This window comes from Cotesia typhae, unplaced genomic scaffold, assembly GCF_013202065.1.
Source record: "Cotesia typhae breed Kobodo isofemale line unplaced genomic scaffold, CoteBio_Ctyphae scaffold_152, whole genome shotgun sequence".
NCBI lineage: Eukaryota > Metazoa > Arthropoda > Insecta > Hymenoptera > Braconidae > Cotesia > Cotesia typhae.
Window position 1 is genome coordinate 10,404,940 of NW_027423776.1, and position 20,148 is coordinate 10,425,087.

General features: G+C 26.8%; 4 protein-coding genes and 1 long non-coding RNA gene across 6 annotated transcripts in view; all 5 read right to left on the bottom strand.

The window, feature by feature from the left end:
- Positions 1-2,927: 2,927 nt before the first annotated feature.
- LOC141536143 (uncharacterized) lies at positions 2,928-6,457 on the bottom strand. Its single transcript, XR_012480693.1, has 4 exons — positions 5,991-6,457; positions 3,913-5,903; positions 3,640-3,832; positions 2,928-3,451 (listed from the first exon to the last, which is right to left on the bottom strand). It is a non-coding gene; the product is annotated as an uncharacterized LOC141536143 (long non-coding RNA).
- Positions 6,458-8,127: 1,670 nt separating this feature from the next.
- LOC141536138 (longitudinals lacking protein, isoforms A/B/D/L-like) lies at positions 8,128-9,126 on the bottom strand. Of its 2 annotated transcripts, XM_074256444.1 has the most exons (3): positions 8,998-9,126; positions 8,780-8,921; positions 8,128-8,454 (listed from the first exon to the last, which is right to left on the bottom strand). In XM_074256444.1, the coding sequence occupies exons 1-3, from the start codon at positions 9,044-9,046 to the stop codon at positions 8,265-8,267; spliced, it is 381 nt and encodes a 126-aa protein (XP_074112545.1). In that variant the 5' UTR covers positions 9,047-9,126; the 3' UTR covers positions 8,128-8,264. The 2 variants fall into 2 exon arrangements, with proteins under 2 accessions (XP_074112545.1, XP_074112546.1); XM_074256445.1 differs by lacking the exon at positions 8,128-8,454 and having other exon boundaries at positions 8,568-8,921.
- Positions 9,127-10,771: 1,645 nt separating this feature from the next.
- On the bottom strand, positions 10,772-12,028 carry LOC141536130 (uncharacterized). Its single transcript, XM_074256423.1, has 2 exons — positions 11,740-12,028; positions 10,772-11,379 (listed from the first exon to the last, which is right to left on the bottom strand). Exons 1-2 carry the CDS (start codon positions 11,969-11,971, stop codon positions 10,955-10,957), a joined length of 657 nt encoding a protein of 218 aa, XP_074112524.1. The 5' UTR covers positions 11,972-12,028; the 3' UTR covers positions 10,772-10,954.
- Positions 12,029-15,632: 3,604 nt separating this feature from the next.
- Positions 15,633-17,564, bottom strand: LOC141536133 (zinc finger Y-chromosomal protein 1-like). The gene is made up of 3 exons (XM_074256429.1): positions 17,430-17,564; positions 17,101-17,176; positions 15,633-16,181 (listed from the first exon to the last, which is right to left on the bottom strand). The coding sequence occupies exons 2-3, from the start codon at positions 17,129-17,131 to the stop codon at positions 15,700-15,702; spliced, it is 513 nt and encodes a 170-aa protein (XP_074112530.1). The 5' UTR covers positions 17,132-17,176; positions 17,430-17,564; the 3' UTR covers positions 15,633-15,699.
- Positions 17,565-19,129: 1,565 nt separating this feature from the next.
- The window catches only part of LOC141536125 (uncharacterized), a 79,870-nt gene continuing 78,851 nt past the window's right edge, over positions 19,130-20,148 (bottom strand). The window contains exon 9 of the mRNA XM_074256414.1: positions 19,130-19,250. Coding sequence (XP_074112515.1) covers positions 19,145-19,250 — 106 coding nt within the window. The 3' untranslated portion in view covers positions 19,130-19,144. The remainder of the gene's footprint in view (positions 19,251-20,148) is intronic.

Below are 20,148 nucleotides of genomic sequence, written 5' to 3' on the forward strand. Positions count from 1 at the left end.
TACAATTAAAAATAAAATTTAAATTTAACATCCTAATTTTTATTAATATTTACAAATTTACAATTTGTACAAATTTTATTATTTTTAATTAAAGGTCTTTTTTATAGAGCTGAGTGTTAGTCGTGATATCGGTACAGTAAAATTCATTATTGGGGTGGAAGCGGCGTATGTGCGCCCATACGTGAGTCCGCTGGCGCAAGTGATGTTTGCAATAAGGACACTCGAATCTTTGGGGGATTCCACACTCGTATTTGCAGTGGCGAATCATGTGGCACCGGTGTTTGTAACTGCGGTAACACTTCTGGCACTGGTGCCGAAAATTTCCTGCATTTTTAGACTTTTCTTGGTGTAAAATTTTTTTCCGCGAAATGTCCCATTTTGCCCAACCTGAAACATTTAATAGATGGTTTATTTATTAGTCGATATTTCAGGGATTTTTTGTTAACTTTTCTTGTTACATTTTGGTACATTGAAAGCCAAGCAAGTCTCAGAGAAATTTTTTTATTTTTATGATTATACATTAGTACAATTTAGATCTAAAATTTAGATTTTTGAGAATTATTTTATGACTAGTAGTATTTTTTTATGTTAATGAATTTAATTAATTTTTTTTTAAATCATTTTAAGTTAATATAATATTTGATTAAACTTATATTTAAATTTAATCAAAATTTTATAATAATAAAATTAACAATAGTAAAAATTTTAATAAAAATAATAAATATATTTTAAGTTTAGTATAAAAAAATATATAAATAGAAATTTATTATTTTATAAAAAAAAAAATTGGACTAGAAAATTTTAAATATTCTAAAGAATATATAATGACTTTTTTTTATAAATAAGATATTTTTCAAAATAATTTACTCGATTCAAGGTTTCTTCAAACCCAGTCGAAAGTACGGAAAAAATTGCATTGAGTAGTTTTTAAAGTTTTTTACAAATGAAAGAATTTTTTTTTTTTTGTAATAATTATTTTTAATAGAAAAAAAAATATAAAAATTTTTAGATTTGAATTTGAATAGCGCGCTGCGCGCGCGCTTTAATTTTAACCAATCAAAAATTTGAATAGCGCGCTACGCGCGCGCCTTAAAAATTTTGACCAATAACGAATCAGGTCCCATTTTTTTGCGAGTTTCAATTATTGACTAACTTCATTGAGATTTTCAAAACATTGAAACCGTTAAAAGAATCATATTTAAGGTTATATATGTCCACTGTTACAGACAGCGCGCGAGTAATCCGAGTGCGGCACAAAAATTGAACTTACTGTCGCGAATTCAAAGCTGTAAATACGTACATTCGACCAAGGTATGAAGAAAAATATTCTTAAAAAATTAATAATCATAAAATTAGTTCCTAATTAAACAAAATAAAATTTTTTGTTTCAGATCCAGTTCTTCACAGCGATGAGTGAGTAAAAAAGCAGTACAATTAATTATTATAATTATCAATTATTAATTAATTAATTTGAAAATCAATATAACACTGAAGTTTTTTTTGGAATTTTATATCAATTAAATTATTAAAAAAAAATTTTCACATGTAGAAATTTCAAAAAATTAAAAATGCATAATAATAAAGTTAGCCGACATTTTTAATTTTTTGATTATTTTTAATTTATTAAATTAGAATTAAAAAATATTTTTAGAAAACTGCACTTATAATTTTTGAAGTTTTTTACAAATTACAATTTTTTTTTTTTTTAATATTTTTTTTAAATAAAAAAAAATTTCTAAAAATTTTAAAATGTCAGCTAACTTAATTTTCATAAAAATGCAATATTTCAAAAATTATTTTTTGGAACAAAAAATTTATTTGTTAAAAAAAATTAAAAAATAATCAAGTGACTGCTAACTTCAATGTCATTTAATTAATAATTGATTAATTATTATTAAATTAAGTCAACCACATAGTATCGACATAATAAACCGGCATCCCGCGGTGCTGAGTTCTGATATGCAACTCAACATTGGGAACATATCGGAACCGCGAATCGCAATACGGGCACTGAATGCTCAAAGGCGCGGCGCAGTGATACTTTATATGATCCAGAAGCTCATCTGGGCCTTTGAATTCACTCCTGCACTGTAAACACTTGAGCGGGCTCAAGTTCGGCTTAAGATCTGCAATCAGAAAAATTATCGAGTTAATTAAATAAGTAGAATAATTAATCATAAAATTACTTAAAGTAATTAATTAAAAGTACAGAAACTCGGATTGTTTATTATAATACAAGATTTATTATTTTATTTATTTTAAAACAATTTATTGACAACAACCGGAGACATAGGATGCCAGCGGCGGATATGTCTGTACACATTTGAGGACGAATTGTCTTTTTTTAGACAGTAAGGACACGCGAATTTCATCGCCTGGCCGCATTTATGTCTTATCAGGTACCACGAGGTCCGAAATCCCGCGTTGCATTTTCCACATACGTAACTTGAGACTCCTGTTGACCATCTTCTGGTCTGATCTGAAAAAACAATTTTATTTGTTAGTTTTTTTATTTATTATTTATTTTTTTAGGGTGGAAAAATTTTTTATAGAATCTTCTTTTTTTGCTAAATTTTTAACAAAAATACTTACAGGATTTTTAATTTTTATTTTAAAATTTTAAACTCGGAAATTTAATAAAAAAATTTATTAATTTTTAAATTAAAATTTTAAGAATTAGTTATTTAAAAATTTACAATAAAACAGAATTTTTAAAAATTAAAATTTTAATAAATTTTAATTAAAATAAAAAAACAAATTTCCAAGTCTAAAATTATATTTTTAAATCCTTAAAAATTTCACACAAGTCCTAAAAAAAAAAAAAAAAAAAAATTTAATATTTAAAATTTTAAAATATATAAAACATGCACTCTAAAAATCATGCATTGATAAAATTTTTTTTCTAAAATATTTATCCACCATTTATTAATATAATAATTTATTATTTATTATCGTTCATGATCAATCGGTAAAATTTGTACAGTTATAATGAAAAAAAAAAAGTAAATAAATAAAAATAGAATTATCAAATTTGAACACTGATAAAAAAAAATAAATTTCATTCAAAAAAAAAATTCCTGAGCCAAGAAAATATTCTTTAAGAATTTTTATTTGACTAAAAATTTTTCTTTTGAATAAAATGATTTTTTTTAACATCATAAAAATTAAATTTAATTTTTAATGACTGTAACAGGCAGCCCGTCGTGCCTGAGCCGAACGTGTTTGTAAATATTCGATGAGCACTTGTCCTTCTTGTTACAGTAGGGACACTTGAACCTGGGTTCCTTCCCGCAGTCGTATTTCAGGTGGGTCTTGAGAGTCTTCTTGTAGGTGTACCCCGCGTTACACCTGGGGCAGTGGTACGCCATCTTCCCCGGGTACCAGGCGTCCTCGCGGTCTTCTTCCGCGTAAGCCACGAGTCTCGGGAATTTCTGGCCCTCAAAGTCGAAACCTGTACAGCAAAATTTTTTTGTTAGTAAAAAATTCACAAAAGTTTTTTTTAAAGATTAGAAAAAAACCGATTTCTGTAAAAAAAATTTTTTTCTGTTAGTTTTTTTTTTTTTTTTTTTATTAATTTTAATTCTGGCTTTATTGATCCTTACAATTTTAATTTTGTTAATTTATAACTTAAGTGCATACTTTTTTTCACCAAAGTGATAACGGTCTATGTGTCTATAAATATTATAAGTTCGTTTGGTCTTTAGGGTACAATACGGACATCTATATCGCGGTTCCTGACCACACAAATGTCGGTAGTGAAAATTCATATTCGCTTCTAAGGTAAATCCGCTGTTGCATTTCGGGCAAAAGAAAGACTTTTTTGTCGCGGAATCTGAAAAATAAAGAATTTTTTAGTTAGTTTAGGTATGAAACTTTTTTAAAATTTAATTAAAATAAAAAAATAAATCGTACTTGATTCTGTGGGAAATTAACCAATGGCGAATATTTTTGGTGAATTATTACTAGAAGGAAATTAATAATTTATTTGTGGTAAGATATTTTCATATTTAAGATATTTAGCCCAAAATTTTGAAATTAAATTAAAAAGTTCTCTAATTAAAATTTTATTTTGGAATTCTGGCTGAAGGATACAAGATAAAAAAAAAATGAAGAGACTTTCTTCGTAGAAAATTAAATTTCCTATAAAAAAAGTCTCTTATACTTTTTCTATATTTTCAATATTTCAACCACAAATAAATCAGATAAATTTGACACACAATTTCTTTGGCTCGTTACATTCTCAGTACAAAAATTCTTACAAAATTAACAATAAAAAAATACTGATTGACAAATTAATATTAATTCTAATAATTAAATCTTCATAGTTGATCTTCAAGTAGAGTCTTCAAGTTGATCATCATTGTTGGACAATAAAAATTTAAATACTTTAAATAAAATTATTTAATACCGGTGGTAACAAGCAAGTGCTATTTATTCAATAATATACAAGATAAATATTTAATATCTTGATCATAATCTTCAGTGATGATTTACAGTTTAACTATTAGATGAAATAAAAGTAAAAACCTTAGTTATTGTTTTACGAAAATTCGGTCGGGTTTAAAGCAAGGCATCTGTTTATGCACACGTCGCATGTGCTTGTAAATATTAGAACTGTACTTAGATCCGTAATCGCAATAAGTACACCGAAAGCGCGTTTCGTGAACCCCGCAGTGTGACTGGTAGTGCCTCATCATGCAGCTCTTGGAAAGGAAGCTGTGTGTACAACGCGGACACGGGTACCATCCCTCTGTCTTCTCTGAATATCCTGCAAGAAATCGACAGGCTGTTAGTTTTATTCTAATTTTTTCTTTCGCATTATTTTTTACCTGGAAAAAAAAAGTTGCTAGTTTTTTTATTAATTATTATTATTATTATTATTATTTTTGGGTGATGAGGAATGATATTTCATTTAAACAACACAAAGCCCCACATGCGAAAAAAAAAAACAAGTTTTTTTTTAATAATTCTGTTTTTATATTTTTTTACAAGTTTGTTCTATCGCTCTCGACGATCAGAAATTTTTTACAAATTTTTTTTGGGCTTTTAATTCACAAAATTAATTTTTGAATAACAGCTAAAAGTTTCTTTTTCTTGTGAATTAAAAGTTTATTTAAAAAATTTTTTTAATTTAAAATTATCAACAGGATTGAAAAATTTTACATTTTTTTTAATATAAAATTGATAATTTTTAGTTCATTTTTAAAAAATAAAAAAATTGAAATTTTTTCTAAGAAAATTTCCAATTTTTTTTGGAAAATTAAGAAATTTTTATTATTTTAAATATCTGCGGATAATTAAAAAAAATTTACGCTTCTAAAAGCGAATTTTTTGTTTTATTTTAATAATTTCAAGTTAAAAATGTGAAAATTTATTGAAAAAATGAAAAAAAAATTTTTTTTATTATTATTTTTATTTTTTTTTAGTAAACTTCTCTTCTATCTTTAACCTTATTGAGTTGATTGAATCAAAAATTAATTTTTTATCCGCTTTTTCTGCTTTAAATTACTTTTTGTTCGCTCTGAAATTTTAAATTTATAATTATTTAAATTTTCAACAGTACAAAAAATTCCTGAACATAAATTTTTATTAAATAAAAATAAAATAAGCCTTAGCTTTAAAAGTTTCCTGAATAATAAAGTCAAGGCAAAAAAAAAATTAAAAAAGCCTCAAAAAAGCAGGAGTCATCCCTCGGTGCTTAGTTCTGACATGCCTGTAGACCGCCTGTGTGTACTTAGTCCTCATCTCGCAGTAAGGACACTTAAACCTAGGAACGTCTCCACACTCCAGCCGGTAGTGTCGGTTCATCCCGCTGTGGGAAAAGAACCGCCTCAGGCACCTCGGGCAATTAAATTTCGGTATTTTTCTGTCGTCCTTTTTGTGCGACCACCGATAGGAGTACCCTGCAAATAAAAAATCAAACCTCTAATTACCACAAAGATAAATTACAATAAATAAAAAAATGGATCGGTAGTAACTCTAGAGCTTACTCTAGAAGCATGCGAAATAAATTCCCAGTTTTGTTTATTATTTTTTTTCTTATTAAGCATTAATTTATTTAGTAGCGGCGGTTCACAGCGACCTGGAGCCCGGGGTGGATTTTTCTGATGTGATTGTAAATCGCGTGGCTCCACTTGCTCACGTACCGACAGTACGGGCACTGGTACCGCGGCTGCGAGTCGCACTCATATCTATAGTGCCGGTACATTGAGTAACTTTGAGAAAATCTTTTATTGCACTTTGGACACTGGAACTTTTTTTCTGTTTGGCTTTTTGAATGCGACTGCTGCTGGTATGACGATCCGGGGCCCGGAAACTCTGAAAACAATTTTAGTTTTGTTAAAAAAAATTTTCAAGCTTAAATAAAATTTATTTTTAATAGAAAAATTTATTATTTTTTATTAAAATAATTTTTTCTAAGACACTTGAAGTTTTTTTGGCTTGTAAAATTTTTGAATCCTTGAAATTGGAATTTTACCTGGAAATAATTTATTTTTATTCAAAATTCTTATCTTAAAAAATTAGTGCGTTAATTTTTATTAGATTAATATAAAATTATACTTCACATTTGATGAAAAAACTTCTGAAAAAAAAAAAAAATTCGCTCCTTCCTAAAACTCAATTTAAAAAAAATAACATAGTATAAAACTCATAGAAATATAACATTATTTATTTGTAATGCATTCTTAGTCTTATCTTTCAGTCAACAGTACAAAGTATATAACAACTTACACAAAAAACTAAAATCGACGTACATTTAATATTTTTTTTTCCACCAAATAAATAAAAACAAGTAAAAAAAATTTTTTCCCAAAAAAAATTTTTTTGTGCAAATTTTCAAATGTCCGCAAATTTCAGTAAAAAATTAATTATCAAATAAAAGGTTTCCTTTCGTTTAGAATATTACAAGTGACAGGCTGAGCAGGATGTTTCCTCCTAATATGATCCTGAATATTGAACTTCTTCTTGCTCAACTTCCCGCAGTAGGGGCACTCGAACCTCGGAGGTTTGTCACAATCATACTTATAGTGGGCGGTAACAGCGCTCTTTGATGAGTAGCTCTTCCGACACCTCGGACACAGATACCTCTCGGAGTTTTTGGTAATAAACTTTCCGCTTCCCCTTCTCAGAGACTTCTGCGCGTACCAACTCATCGACTGCATGTGAAGATACGCTGAAAAACAAACAGATTTTTAAACTCCGTCCGACATTTAAAAATTTTATTAATTTTTTTATATTTTATTATTTATTTAATGACATGTGTTAGAAAATTGAAATGAAAATTAACGAAAATGTCCCTTTATTTATTTACAATAAACATTATTAATTTTCCGCGAAAGGGTCCCGCGGAAAGCACCGCTGGAGTGTTTCTAAGTCTATCGCGAAGACCGCGGCGGAAGAATGCTTCCGCTTGCAGTGCTTGTACACGTCGGAATTATACCGCGACTTGTAAAAACAATAAGGACACCCGACCCGCGGCTCTTTGCCCCCGCAGGCTCGACGGATGTGCCGTTTTAGCAAGTCCTTCGTCGAGTAACTGTAACAGCAACCCCGACATTGATACGGCTTCTCAGTCCATGGGCAATAGTTAAACCAGCCGTCCCGGCGGGTCAGAAATTCTGAAACAAATGTATTATTAATTTTTTTTTATTTATTGTTAAATTTTTTATTTTATTAATTTGGGTGAAATTTTTTAGATTTAGGTGAAGTTAAAAGGTTTGAACTTTTTTTTTTTTTTTAAGTACATTAGATTGCTTGAAAATTTAAGGAATTTTTATAAATTAATTAGAAAAACAATTTTTATAATTTTAAGAAACTAAAAATTAAAAGTATTCAATTTTTAATTCAAAAATTTTTATTAGAATTATTAGTAAAGTTTTCTTTTTAATTTCAACAAAAAAGTTATAAATTTTACGATAAAAAAATAAAATTATAAATTTTAATGTAATTTATTAATAATTAAACCTTTTTTTAGTTAATTTTTTACTTAAAATTCCTAAAAATTAAAATCAACACTATAAATTATAAAAAATTCAATTTTTCTAAAAATTATCCTAACAAAAAAAAATTTTAAGCATAAAAATTATAAAAATTTAACTAAATTTCTATCAAAATCTCTCAAATTTTACAATCTAAAGTACAAAAAATCATCAAAAAAAAATCCAAACCAAAAAAAAACATAAAATTAGCGAACAAAAAACACTAGCATAATTAGACAACAATTTTATTTCATCTTGTTAATATCTAAGACGTAAATTTGACAATTAATATGCTTGGTCCGTATGTGTAAATAAATATGAGAGGTTTTCTTGCTCCGGTAAGTGCAGTAGGGGCACTTGAATCTCGGTTCTTGCCCGCACTCGTACTTCAAATGCCGTGTCAGACTGGCCTTTTGCTTGTACCTGCTCGTGCAGTTCGGACAGTGGTACTTTGGCTGCAGGAGTTCTGAAAAATCTGAAAAAAATTAAAGAATTAGTTCAAAGTCAACACAAAGTAAAAAGTCAAAAAAAATAATTAAAACTGCTGTAAAATTTGGAACCAGGAATAAAAATTGAGAAGCTGATGAATGAATTAGGGAAGAATAGTTTTTCCAAGTTTATTATAAAAATTTACAACGAACTTAGAGTCTAGTCTAGTCTAGTCTATCTAGTATTTCAGCGAATGGAATGACTTGTAGGTGTCTATGACCTCGGGAAGCTGTTCAGGGTGGACGCGCTGGATGTGGACGCGGGCATGCTGCTTCCACTGGGACTGGTACCCGCAGTAGGGACATTTGTACCTGGGGGGTTTCCCGCACTGGTTCCGAAGGTGGAACTGCAGCTGGTTCTTGTGCTTGAAGGACCTCTTGCAGTTCGCCGTTGGGCAGTAGTACTTTGCAGGCTCACCGTCTTTTGAGAATAGCAGCGCGTTGTAGTCGATATCTGGAAAATTATTAAGTTTTTAAGTTAGTAAGAGAGTTTGATAAGCTTCGCTAAGACGATTAGAGAGAGAAATTACTTAGTTTAGGCTCCGGGTTGGTGTTATTAGGCTTAAGTTGAAGATTCATTTCTGGATCGTTGAAATTTTATTTTTTTTTTATTTTTATTTTGTAAGTTTTTAAAGATAAAATTTTATTGTGGAATTTTTATAATAAATTTTACATTTTTTTTTTTAAATAATTCATTAATAAAATCTTGAGAATCATTTAAAATTATTTTGGGAAAATTGGGACTTAAAAAATTGATTTTTTTAAATATATCTTAAATTATAAAAAATTTTACATTTTTTATTAAAAATTAAAATTTTAATGAACTTTAGAAATAAAAATATGTTAAAAAAAATTTATTTATTTAATTTTGATTTAAAATAAAAAAAAATACTTACAAAATAAATTAAAAAAATTTCGCTTGTAAGTTTTTAAATAAAAAAAGAAATTAGATGAAAAAAAAAAAAAAACCCAAGACCAGAAAAAACTTACAAGCTAATTTAAAAAAAATTATTTGGACAAAAATTTTAATAAAATTTTTTTAATTCCCATTCAAAAGCTTGAAATTTGATTCCAACGTTCCAGAAACTCCTTCTGAAAAATAAAAAGTAAAATAAATTATTAAATTCCAAAATTTTTAACAAAATTACCAAAATATTATCTGAAAAAATGAATAAATTAAAAAACTTTAAATAAAAAAAAATTCTAGCCATTATTGACTTAAATTTTTATTAAAAATCATTACAGGTCTGCTATTAATTGCATAGAAAAAATATAAGTCATAATGATTAACAATAACAATTGATATATTAGTCAATTCTTCCGTCATTAGCTTTGCACCGATTCTTAATATGATGCCTGAGGCTGCTCTTCCACTTGAAAGTTTTCTTACAATTATCATTCGGACAAATGTAATTAATAACTTTCGGCTGGGCCTGATAGAGTTCAATAACATGGACTTCTTTTTCGCGGTGGACTTTTTTAATATGGGACTTAATGGACCCTCTCCAGGTGGATTTGTAAGGACAATAGAAGCACTTGTACCTCGGTGGCTTTCCGCAGTGGTACCTGATGTGGGTTCCTAGATGGCGCCGCTCCTTGAACACGCTGGAACAGTTCGGGTTCGGGCATGCGTACTTTCTTCCTTTCACTTGCAAAGGTTCCTTAGGGAATTCGATTACATTTCCCGGGACCATGTAGACTGAGTAAGTGGGGTCTGAAAAAAATTCAAAATTTTGTCAGTACAAAATTACTATTAATTAATTAAATTAAAATTATTAAAAATAAAAAAAAGAAAATTCTTTGGTCGGGATTTTTATACAATTTACAGCTGAAAGTTTAAGAAAAATTTATATTTTTATTTTTATTTAGATTTTTATAAAGAAAACAATTATAAAGTCTTAAAAAAAAAAAATAACCAAACTTTCTTTGGCAAATAATAAGTTTTATAAAAAAAAAAAAAAAAAAAAAAAAAAAAAAAAGCTTCTTAATTAAATTATTATAAAAATATTGGAAATATTTATTTTGAAAAAATAAATGATTTAATTTTCCAATTTTTTTTTTTTTTTTTTTTTTTTTTTATAATAATTTAAAATTATCGATGAGAAAAATTATTTTATGTTCGTAAAAAAAAAAAAAAAAAAGTATTTTATACTTTGGAAATTTGTATCTTTTAAAGATACATACACTGAAAAAAAAAAATAAATTTAAATGAAAAAAAAAAAAAAAAAAAAAAAAAAAAAAAAATTTGAATCAAGTAAAATTTGTTTAAATAAAAAAAAATTTTTTTTCATTTAAATTAAGACAAAGTCCTCTAAAATAATTTTTTTGATTCAAAAATATTTCTCGAATAAATTTAATTTTTTTTTAAGCGCACAATTTTTTTCTTAATATTAATTAATAAACTGCAATTAATTAATATACTTTAATTAATTAATAAACTTTGATTAATTGATAATATTTAATAAACTTTGAAAGAAAATAAAAAAATTATTTGGTCTCGGTTTTAACGTGAGAGCGAAGGTGATAATTGAGCCCCGAGGAGGACCTGAATCTCTTTCTGCAGCCTTTATAGAAGCAGGTGACCTTCCCGGGGTCTTTTAAAGAGTACAGCTCGATAACGCGACAATCAACCTCGCCGTGCTTGCGGGTGGCGTGTTGTTTCACACCCCGGCGGCTTTTCGAGCGGTAATCGCACGCGGAACATCGGAATCGCGGGGTGATGCACTGATGCTTGATGTGGAATGTCAGGGCCGCTCTGCGGGTAAATACGGTCAAGCAGTTCTCATTGGGGCACTGGTACTTCTCGGACTCGATTTCTACGTCTTCGGGAGAGGCTGCTTCTTGGGGATCTTCCAGGTCGATGGTTTCTTGCTTTATTGGCTTTATTGGCTTCTTTTTCTTCACTTTGGATGCTGGAAATTTGAAATTTTTGTATTAAAAATAGATTTAATTTAAAAAGGGAGCAAAAAGTGTTAAAGTAGAAATTTTAATATTAATTTTGGAGTAAAATAATTATTTTGAAGAATTTTATTGTCAAGAATTAAAATTTTTAAATTTAGTAAATTTTATTAAAAAAAAAAAAAAAATAAATTTTTGATTAAATAATTTTTTTTCATTAATTAAAAATTATAATTAAATTTTTTTAAGTAAGTTTCCTTGATTTAAAATAGTTAAAATTTATTTCTTTAATGAAATTAATTTTTTTTAATCAAGTAAAATAAAAATTTTCTATTTATTATAATTATATATAAATTAATTAAAATAAAGCTCACCACATTCGAATTTCATATGAAATTTAAGCTGACTCTTGTTGCTGAAAGTTTGATCGCAGGCGCGATTGTAACACACAAACATAGTATCTTCTTTTTCCCGTTTTATTCTTGACCTCAAAACCGGACCCTCTGTTTTAATACAATCAAACAAAAGTAAAGGAATTTTGCTGTCTGAAAAACACAAAATGACTTTTGTACTCTTTATACATTCAACACACCAAAATAAATTCATAAAAAAATATTTATAAAAATGAGCACACCCAAACAGGCGTGCAGAATTAAATAACAATTATATTAATGAATCAGGAAAATTAATTAAGCATGAACGAACATTACAATGTACACCAAAAATGCAGTGAATGATGCAGAAAATGAAACATTTAATGAAACAAATACTTATTAATTTCTAATATTAATTTTAAAATAAATTTATTAATTAATCACATGATAAATTTAATAATTTTAAATTGGAAATTTTTTTTACAAAAGAAATAAAAAAAATTCAGCGTTTGGTCACTGGTGTCGATGATCTGACTGTGTATTACGGGGAATTTTCTTGTGCAATTCTGAAGCAGATGGATATGAAGCTCGCTGAAAAATAAATAAGAAATTTTATTAAAAAAGATTAAAAAATTCACGGTCATTTTTTTGGAGGAATTTTTAGACTAAAAAATTGGATTTCTTGTTTTTTTTTTTTTTTTTTTTTTTTTTTTTTTTTTTTAAAGTTTTTTATTGTAAATTTGAGTACAAATTATTAGAAATTTTTTTTTATTGTAAAATTTGGTAAATTATTGATAATTTTACTGAAATTATTTTTAAAAAATTTTGATAATTAATTTAATTAATTTTTAATAGTAACAAACTTTAAAATTCAATAAAATTTTTCAATTTCTTAATCACATGTTAATTATTTTTTTACTTCAGACAAAAAATTTTCTATTTTTGTGGCAAAAAAAAATTTATTAAATAATTTTTTTGTGGGTTAATTTGATGCAATTATATTAAATAAATTTACAAAAATATTTAAATTAAATTTTTTACTGAGTAAGTATATTGGTTTTTTATAAACTAAAAAATAAAATAAAAATATTTGTAATTAATAACAGAACAATTGATCCATCTTTTACACAAGATGACATTAATAATTTTTTATAAATATATTGGTATATAATTTTTCGTAGACATTGAAATAGTGATATTGGAAGTCTTTGTAATTAATTAAGGTACCCGACTGAGAAAAATTCGTTGAATTTTTACAGTTTATAGTGTAAATTTTGAAAGTAAAAAATTAAAAAAATTTTTTTGTAAAAATTACAATTATTAAAAACTATAAAAATTATAATTTATAATTAAAAAGTACTTAATTTCTTTTTTTATCTCGGTATTAAGGGTCTCAAAAAAATTTTCAAGTCAAAAATTATTAATTATAATAATTAAATTCATCAAAAAAATTTTTTGCGCCGTTTGGAAGACAAAAAAAATTTCCACTACAAGCTTTAAAAATTCCTCGGTACTCTAATTTAATTTATCCTGACAAATATTGTATTCACTTATAGCTTCTTGGTCAACAAACAGTCTCACTGATTGTTAAAATAAATAAATACACTTTTTGGCATTCAATATTTCATAAATACACTTGAAAAAATTGATTTATTGCGCGACGTCGAATACTCTTGGGCTCAAACTCTGCAAAAAAGGAAATGTTTTTTAAAAAAATCAATTTTTCTTTTACCAAAAAAAAAAATTTCAATTTCCAACAAAAAAAAGTCCAAGAAAAATTTGCAAATAAATATTCAGTAGACTAGCGGCCAGGTAAAACCGACAAGACTACTGTACCTTGGAGGAGAGCTTGTACATTTCGATAATACGGGCGTTTTGACCGGAGTGGTTGTGCTCCATGTGGGACTTGACGCCGTACTTCCAGATGGAGCGGTACTCGCAGAAGGGACACTTGTACCTGGGAGGCTTCCCGCAGTGGTAGTTCATGTGCTTCCTCAGGTACCGCTGCTCTTTGAAGACGCGGTTGCAGTCCCGGTTTGGACACGCGAACTTCAAGGTCTTCGAACTCCTCTGCACTGACGAGACTACAGGCAAGGAGAACCGCCGGTACTTTGATAGGAAAGCTCCTGGGTATCCTAGAAAATAAAGTTATTTTTTATGTAAATACTGCTCAATTATTTGGTAATACTACTTGACATTTTTTCATGCTCTAAAGACAAAAAATTAATTAAATTTTACAAAATTGAGCGACTATTTTTTTTAGTTTAATTTTAGATTTTTGTTCCAATACTTTACCTCGATAATATCAGGATTTTTTATAAAATTTTTTTAATTATTTATTTCATTATAAAGCCTTGAATTGTTGTTGCTGGAAAATAAAATTTTCTTCAATTAATAATTCAATTTTTTTCATTATAAAATTATAAAAAATTTTTCTTTATTAAATAATAAATTTTGTTAAATTGCACTCTGAAAAAAATAAAAAAAAATCAAATAGAAAAACTTACCATTTAAACTATTGTAATAAAAATTTTATTCACTGGTTACATTACAAATAAATAATAATAACAATAATATATCATCCAACTTAACAAATAAAAAAATTTAATAAAATTTATATATCATAAATAATAATAATAATAATAATAATAATAATAATACTTAATAATTATTTTTTGACTTTCAAGTCAACAACACAGGCCTCAAAATTAGGATGTTTAACCGCAGAGTGTTTCTGAATATTTCCCTTATGATAAGCGTGATAGGAGCAGTAAAAGCACTTGAACCTAGGAGACTTTCCACACTCATTGCTGAGGTGATAAGCGAGGCCTTGTCTGTACTTGTACCTCTTGTAGCAGCCTTCTTGGGGGCAGGAGTACCTCCTGGCGTTCGCGAAGGGGTTGTACATCTCGATGATCTGGACTTTTTGACCGGGATGCATCCTTCCTATGTGGACTTTGATGTTCGCGGTGTTGTGGGACTTGTATTCGCAGTAATTGCACTTATACCTCGGTGGTTGACCACATACGTACTTTATGTGGCGCGTTAGTGTTTTTTTGTCCGTAAAGATGCTTCCACATTGCGCGAAATTCGCGCATTTGTATTCTACCAGGTCTGACTTTTGGGAACGGCGGCGGGGGTGTGTTAAGTCTGGAAAATAGAAAAGGATGTTAGTTAAAAATTAAAAAAAATTTTTTTTTTATTCAATGTAATTAGTTCCTTTTTTGTTTTTTTTTTTTTTTTTGTTTTGGAGCTTAAGGTGTTACACATGGTTAGTTAATTTTTTTTAATTAGTTAATTTATTTATTTGTTGTAATTGTACAAATTAAGAAGTACAATTTGTTTTTTTTATTTTCTTTTTTTAACATTAATTTATATTGTTAAGAGAATAAGAGAAATTTAGTGTCATACATAATTAAGAAATTACCTTGTATCTTGTGAACTATTAACATTTTTAAAAATATAAGCTCATCCCGATGTTTCACTCATCAAGACCTTTCATATGAGTACCCACATCAATTTTTCATATATTTTATATATTTATATATATGTATATATGAAAAATATATAAAAAATGCATATGAGTACTCAAATGAAAGCTCTTGATGAGTGTAGCATCGGGATGAACTTTTATCTTTAAAAACATCAATATTTAAGAAATTACATTCTGCTTAATGTAATAATCAATTTTTTTTGGCTTAAAAAAATTTTTTTTTTTTAAACTAATTTTTTTATGAGCATATTTAATTATTCGCAGGTACCTTAATATAGAAAATTCACTTGATTTAAGAAAAAATTTTGAATTAAGAAAATAATTAAAATAAAAAACATTTTTAATTCAAAATTTCTTCTCTAAAATTAAATAAATTTATTAATTAAAATAAAACGAAAAATTTCTCATAGATAAAAATGAATAATAAAAACTTTTATTAAAAATAATAATAATTAATGATATAATGATCAATTAGATTTTGTATGATGCTTATTAACATGTTCAATAAATACATATCTCCTAAAAGTCTTGTAATCGCAAAAAACGCATCTAAAAGTCGGCTCTTTTCCGCAAACATACTTCAAGTGCTTGTACAGACTGCTTTTCGCGGTGTAAGTGCGATTACAATGCTCGTTCGGACACGAGTAACTGTGAACTTTGTTAGCGGATCGAACTTTGAAGAGTTCGATGACACTCGTTTCGAGCTCCGGGTGTTTGGACCTCGCGTGTTTCTTCACATCGTTTTTCCAGTGCGTCCTGTAGTCGCAGCGTTCGCACTTGTATCGCATTGGCTTCGCACAGTGATATTGCACGTGGAAATTTCGAGCCCCGCGGGTCTTAAAAGACTTTCCACAGGACTGATTCACGCACGTGAATTTCTCTTCGCTTCTTTTTCTAAGGAAATTTTCTGGTTTTAGCTCCAGAGGGTCTTGCGCTTCGCAAACATATTCTGAAACATTAAAATTTACTGTGTTAGTAATAATAATTAATAATAATTATTACTATTATAATTTAATCTAATGCAATATTAATTTTTTTTTAATTAGAAAAAAATGTTGAGAAATTTTTTTATTAAAAAAGAATTTTTTAATATATAGAATACATTTTTTTCTTATAAATTATTATTTATAAAGTAACAACATTATAAATTTTAATACTTTAGTCTTAACATGAATATCATTTTAGTTTTTTTAAAATACTATTTGAATAGTAATACTTTCATTTTAACATAAAAAAAAAAAAAAAAAAAAAAACACCATAAAAATACTAAACATAAACATTAACATTGTCCTGAGACCAAAATTTGTTTAAGATAAATTAAAATATAAAAAGAAGAAATTATTAATTACAAAATAAAATTTAACCATTTATTAAAATAATTAACTTTGTTCAAAAAAAGAAATAAAAATATATTTAAAATCAACCATAAATTTTTTCATTTCTTCTTTTGAAAAAAAAAAAAATAAATTTCTTCTCAAAACATCTATAAAAATTTTTTAAATCTTCTTTTTCTATTGCAATAAAAATAATAAATTTTATTCAAAAGAAGAAATAAATTTTTTTATTTCTTCTTTAAAACAAAAAAAAATTTTTTCTCAAAACACTCATAAAAATATCAAAAGAAAGAAAGATTTCTTCTTCTATTGCAAGGATTGTAGAGCTCAATAACATGGGAATTAACATCAGGATGTTTGCTCTTAGCATGTGTCTTAACATGGGCCTTATGATGGGACTTATAGAAACAATGTGAGCACTGAAACCTCGGAGGTTTATCACACTGATAATTAACATGCCGATTTCTATTGCTTTTGTCATTAAAAACGCTCTTGCAATTTGGATTTGGGCATGCGTATTTAATAGCTTCAAACCTGACAAATGGCGCTCTATTTTTTTTCCCATTTTTCTGCCTGTTAGCCTTCAGATGGCGGCACATTTCCCTGGTATCTGAAACAACAAAGATTTTTTTGTCAGTATATATTCTTCTTTTAAAAAATTTTTCAATTAAAGAAGAAATAAATAATTACAAGGAAAATAATTTACATTTATTTACAGTTTAGTTTTTTATTGAGATTTTATCTCTTCTTATTGATATAGTTTAACATATAACATTATTTATAATATTGTTAATTATTTATTAATAATCAAAATTTTATTTTGATGCAATTAAATTATTCGGTTTTTTTGTTTATATAATTACGTTTTTTGCAAGGATTGTACAGCTCGATAACGTAATTTCTGAAAAAGCGGTGTCGCGAATTAATGTGGACTTGTACATCGGATTTGCGGTGCGACTTGTGGCTGCAGTACGGGCATTGGAATCGCGGTGGCTTACCACAATGGTAATTGTAGTGGCGATTGCGGTTGCTCTTATCTGTAAACACGCTGTCACAGTCTGGATTAGGGCACGCGTATTTAACAGTCTCGATTTTAATAAAATTATCGTCGGTTAAATTCTTCAATCCTTTGCAGATAAGTCGTGGTTTTATGTCTGGAACAGAAAAATTTTTTGTTAGTATTTTTACAAATATTTTTCATTTTTACGGACAAAAATCATTTTTACAATTTTACAGAATAATTTTTACATTAATTGTTGAAACTAAAGGACTATAATATTATAATAAAAATAATTAAATAGTAGGTTCATTATATTAAATTTTTTTTTTTATAATTTTTCAAAAAATAGTACAGTCAAGTTTTTAAAATTAAGTATATAGTAGTTTTGAAATGAAGTTTAATTTTTAATTTTTATTTGTGATACTGAAAGTGGTCGGGGTAAATTTGAATTTTTTTAGAAGAAATTTTTTTTTCTTCATTAAATAACATATGATAAGGCCTGGAAAAATTTTTAACATAAAAAAAAATTTAAGTAAATATTTAAAAAAAATACTTTATAATTAAAAATTTAAATTAACAATCACAGTATTATAAAATAAATTAATTAATATTGTTTTTTTTTAAATATGAAGAATATAAATAAAATTTAGAGAAGCTATTATTACCTTATTAAACCTTAAATATTTAATTTTGTTTTTCTTTCCTTAAAAAAAAAAAAAAAAAAATAAAAGCAAGCAATTATTTTTTTTAAATCAAATTAAATTTAAATAATTATTTAAAATAATTAAAAACGTCTTACGTTTATAATAAAAAAAAAAAAAAAAAAAAAAAAAAACCCACCATCATCAGTATCACAAGAACCTCCTAATAATTAAGATTGAATTGTCGCTCAATAATATTAATTTCTCGGCTGGGATGTTTGCGCTCAGTATGTTTCTTCAGACTGCTCTTGGAGTGTGACTGAAGATAGCAGTACCCGCACTTGAACCTAGGGGGCTTTCCGCAGTGGAACTTGATGTGCTGGATCCAGTTCCTCCGGTGGATGAACCTGCGGTAGCAGTTGACATTCTGGCACACAAAGGGTCCCTCAGCTTCTTCGACGAAACTCGCGGGTTCCAATGAATTCGATTGTCTTCTTCTTGATCGCCGTCTTTTTCTTCCTGGAAAACAATTTTATTTATTAATTCCAGGGACAGTTACCACAAACAATAATAATTATTATTATTACAATTATAATGAAGATGATAACAAAATAGATAGAAAAATTAAAAATAAATATTTACAGGAAGAAATAAAAAAATTAATTAGAAATTTAGAAACATATTTATTAATAAAAAAAATTTTAGGAGTTATTTTTAGGGTTGATTAATTAATTAACTAATTAATTATAGTGTTATTTTTCCAGAAACACTTTTAAGCACAAGATTTTGGGAAGAAATTTTCTTCCCACATTCATGCTTTTGATGGCGCCTTAAGCTGTTGTGAAACTTGAAAACTTTTTTACAATTTTCATTTCTGCAAGCGAAATATTTTTCAACTTTTTTTCTGACTTGCAAAGTTTTCTTCTTTTCTACTTTTTTAAAGTGATTTTCCACCGTGTGCTCCACCATATTCTTCAGGTCCTCTAAAATTGAATCGTACTTGTATTCTGATTCTATTTTCACCCTCTCGAACCAATCTTCTCCTGAAAAACAAGTTCAATTTGTTAGTAAATATTTTTTACAAAAATAAATAATTTATTAATGTCAATTTTTGGTCAAGCTTGGCGATGTTAATTTTGTTAAGGTGATTTTCCTAAAAAATATAAATTTGATTATTTTTAAAGGAACATTTTATTCGGGAAGAAAAATAAATTAAGTTAGAAATTTTTTTCGTAGAATTTTTAATATATAAAGTACAAAATTAAGTAATAATTAAATGGCACGATTTTGATATAATATATATTGAGGTAACAAGACTTAATACTAATGTTGAAACATGATTAATATTTTTAATTGGATAATAATATATATTTTTAAAATTTTTGATTTTAAATATTATGTGATTTATATTTTAATTTTTGGTTGAAATAGTTTAAAAATTATTATTTTATTCTTTTGTTTATAATTATTATTATTAATCAAATTTTTGATTGAATCAAATTTTATGTTAAATATTTTGGGCTCAAAAATTTAATTAAAATCAAATTCTTCAAAATAATTTTTTTCGTTCAGAATTTTTTTTCCTGAGTCAATTTAATTTTTTTTTTAAGTATAATTAATGAAATTCTTTAGTATTAAATTAATTTTAAATTAATGCTAATTTTTAATCTTTAATAAATTTTTTTTCTTTTGAAAAAATTATTCATATTAATTTTTTAGCATTAAAATGAATGAACTTTAATATTGATTAAATAAAAAGTTTTTCATTACTTGTCAACTAATTTTTAAACAAAAAAACGTAAACTATTTTTTAAACAAAAAAAATAAACTTTAGTCCAATAAAATTAAAAATAATTTGATTTTACCGCTTTATAAGAATAAAGCTCTCGAATATCAGCACTAGATAATTTATGCTTTTTATAAGAATGTAACATAAGATTG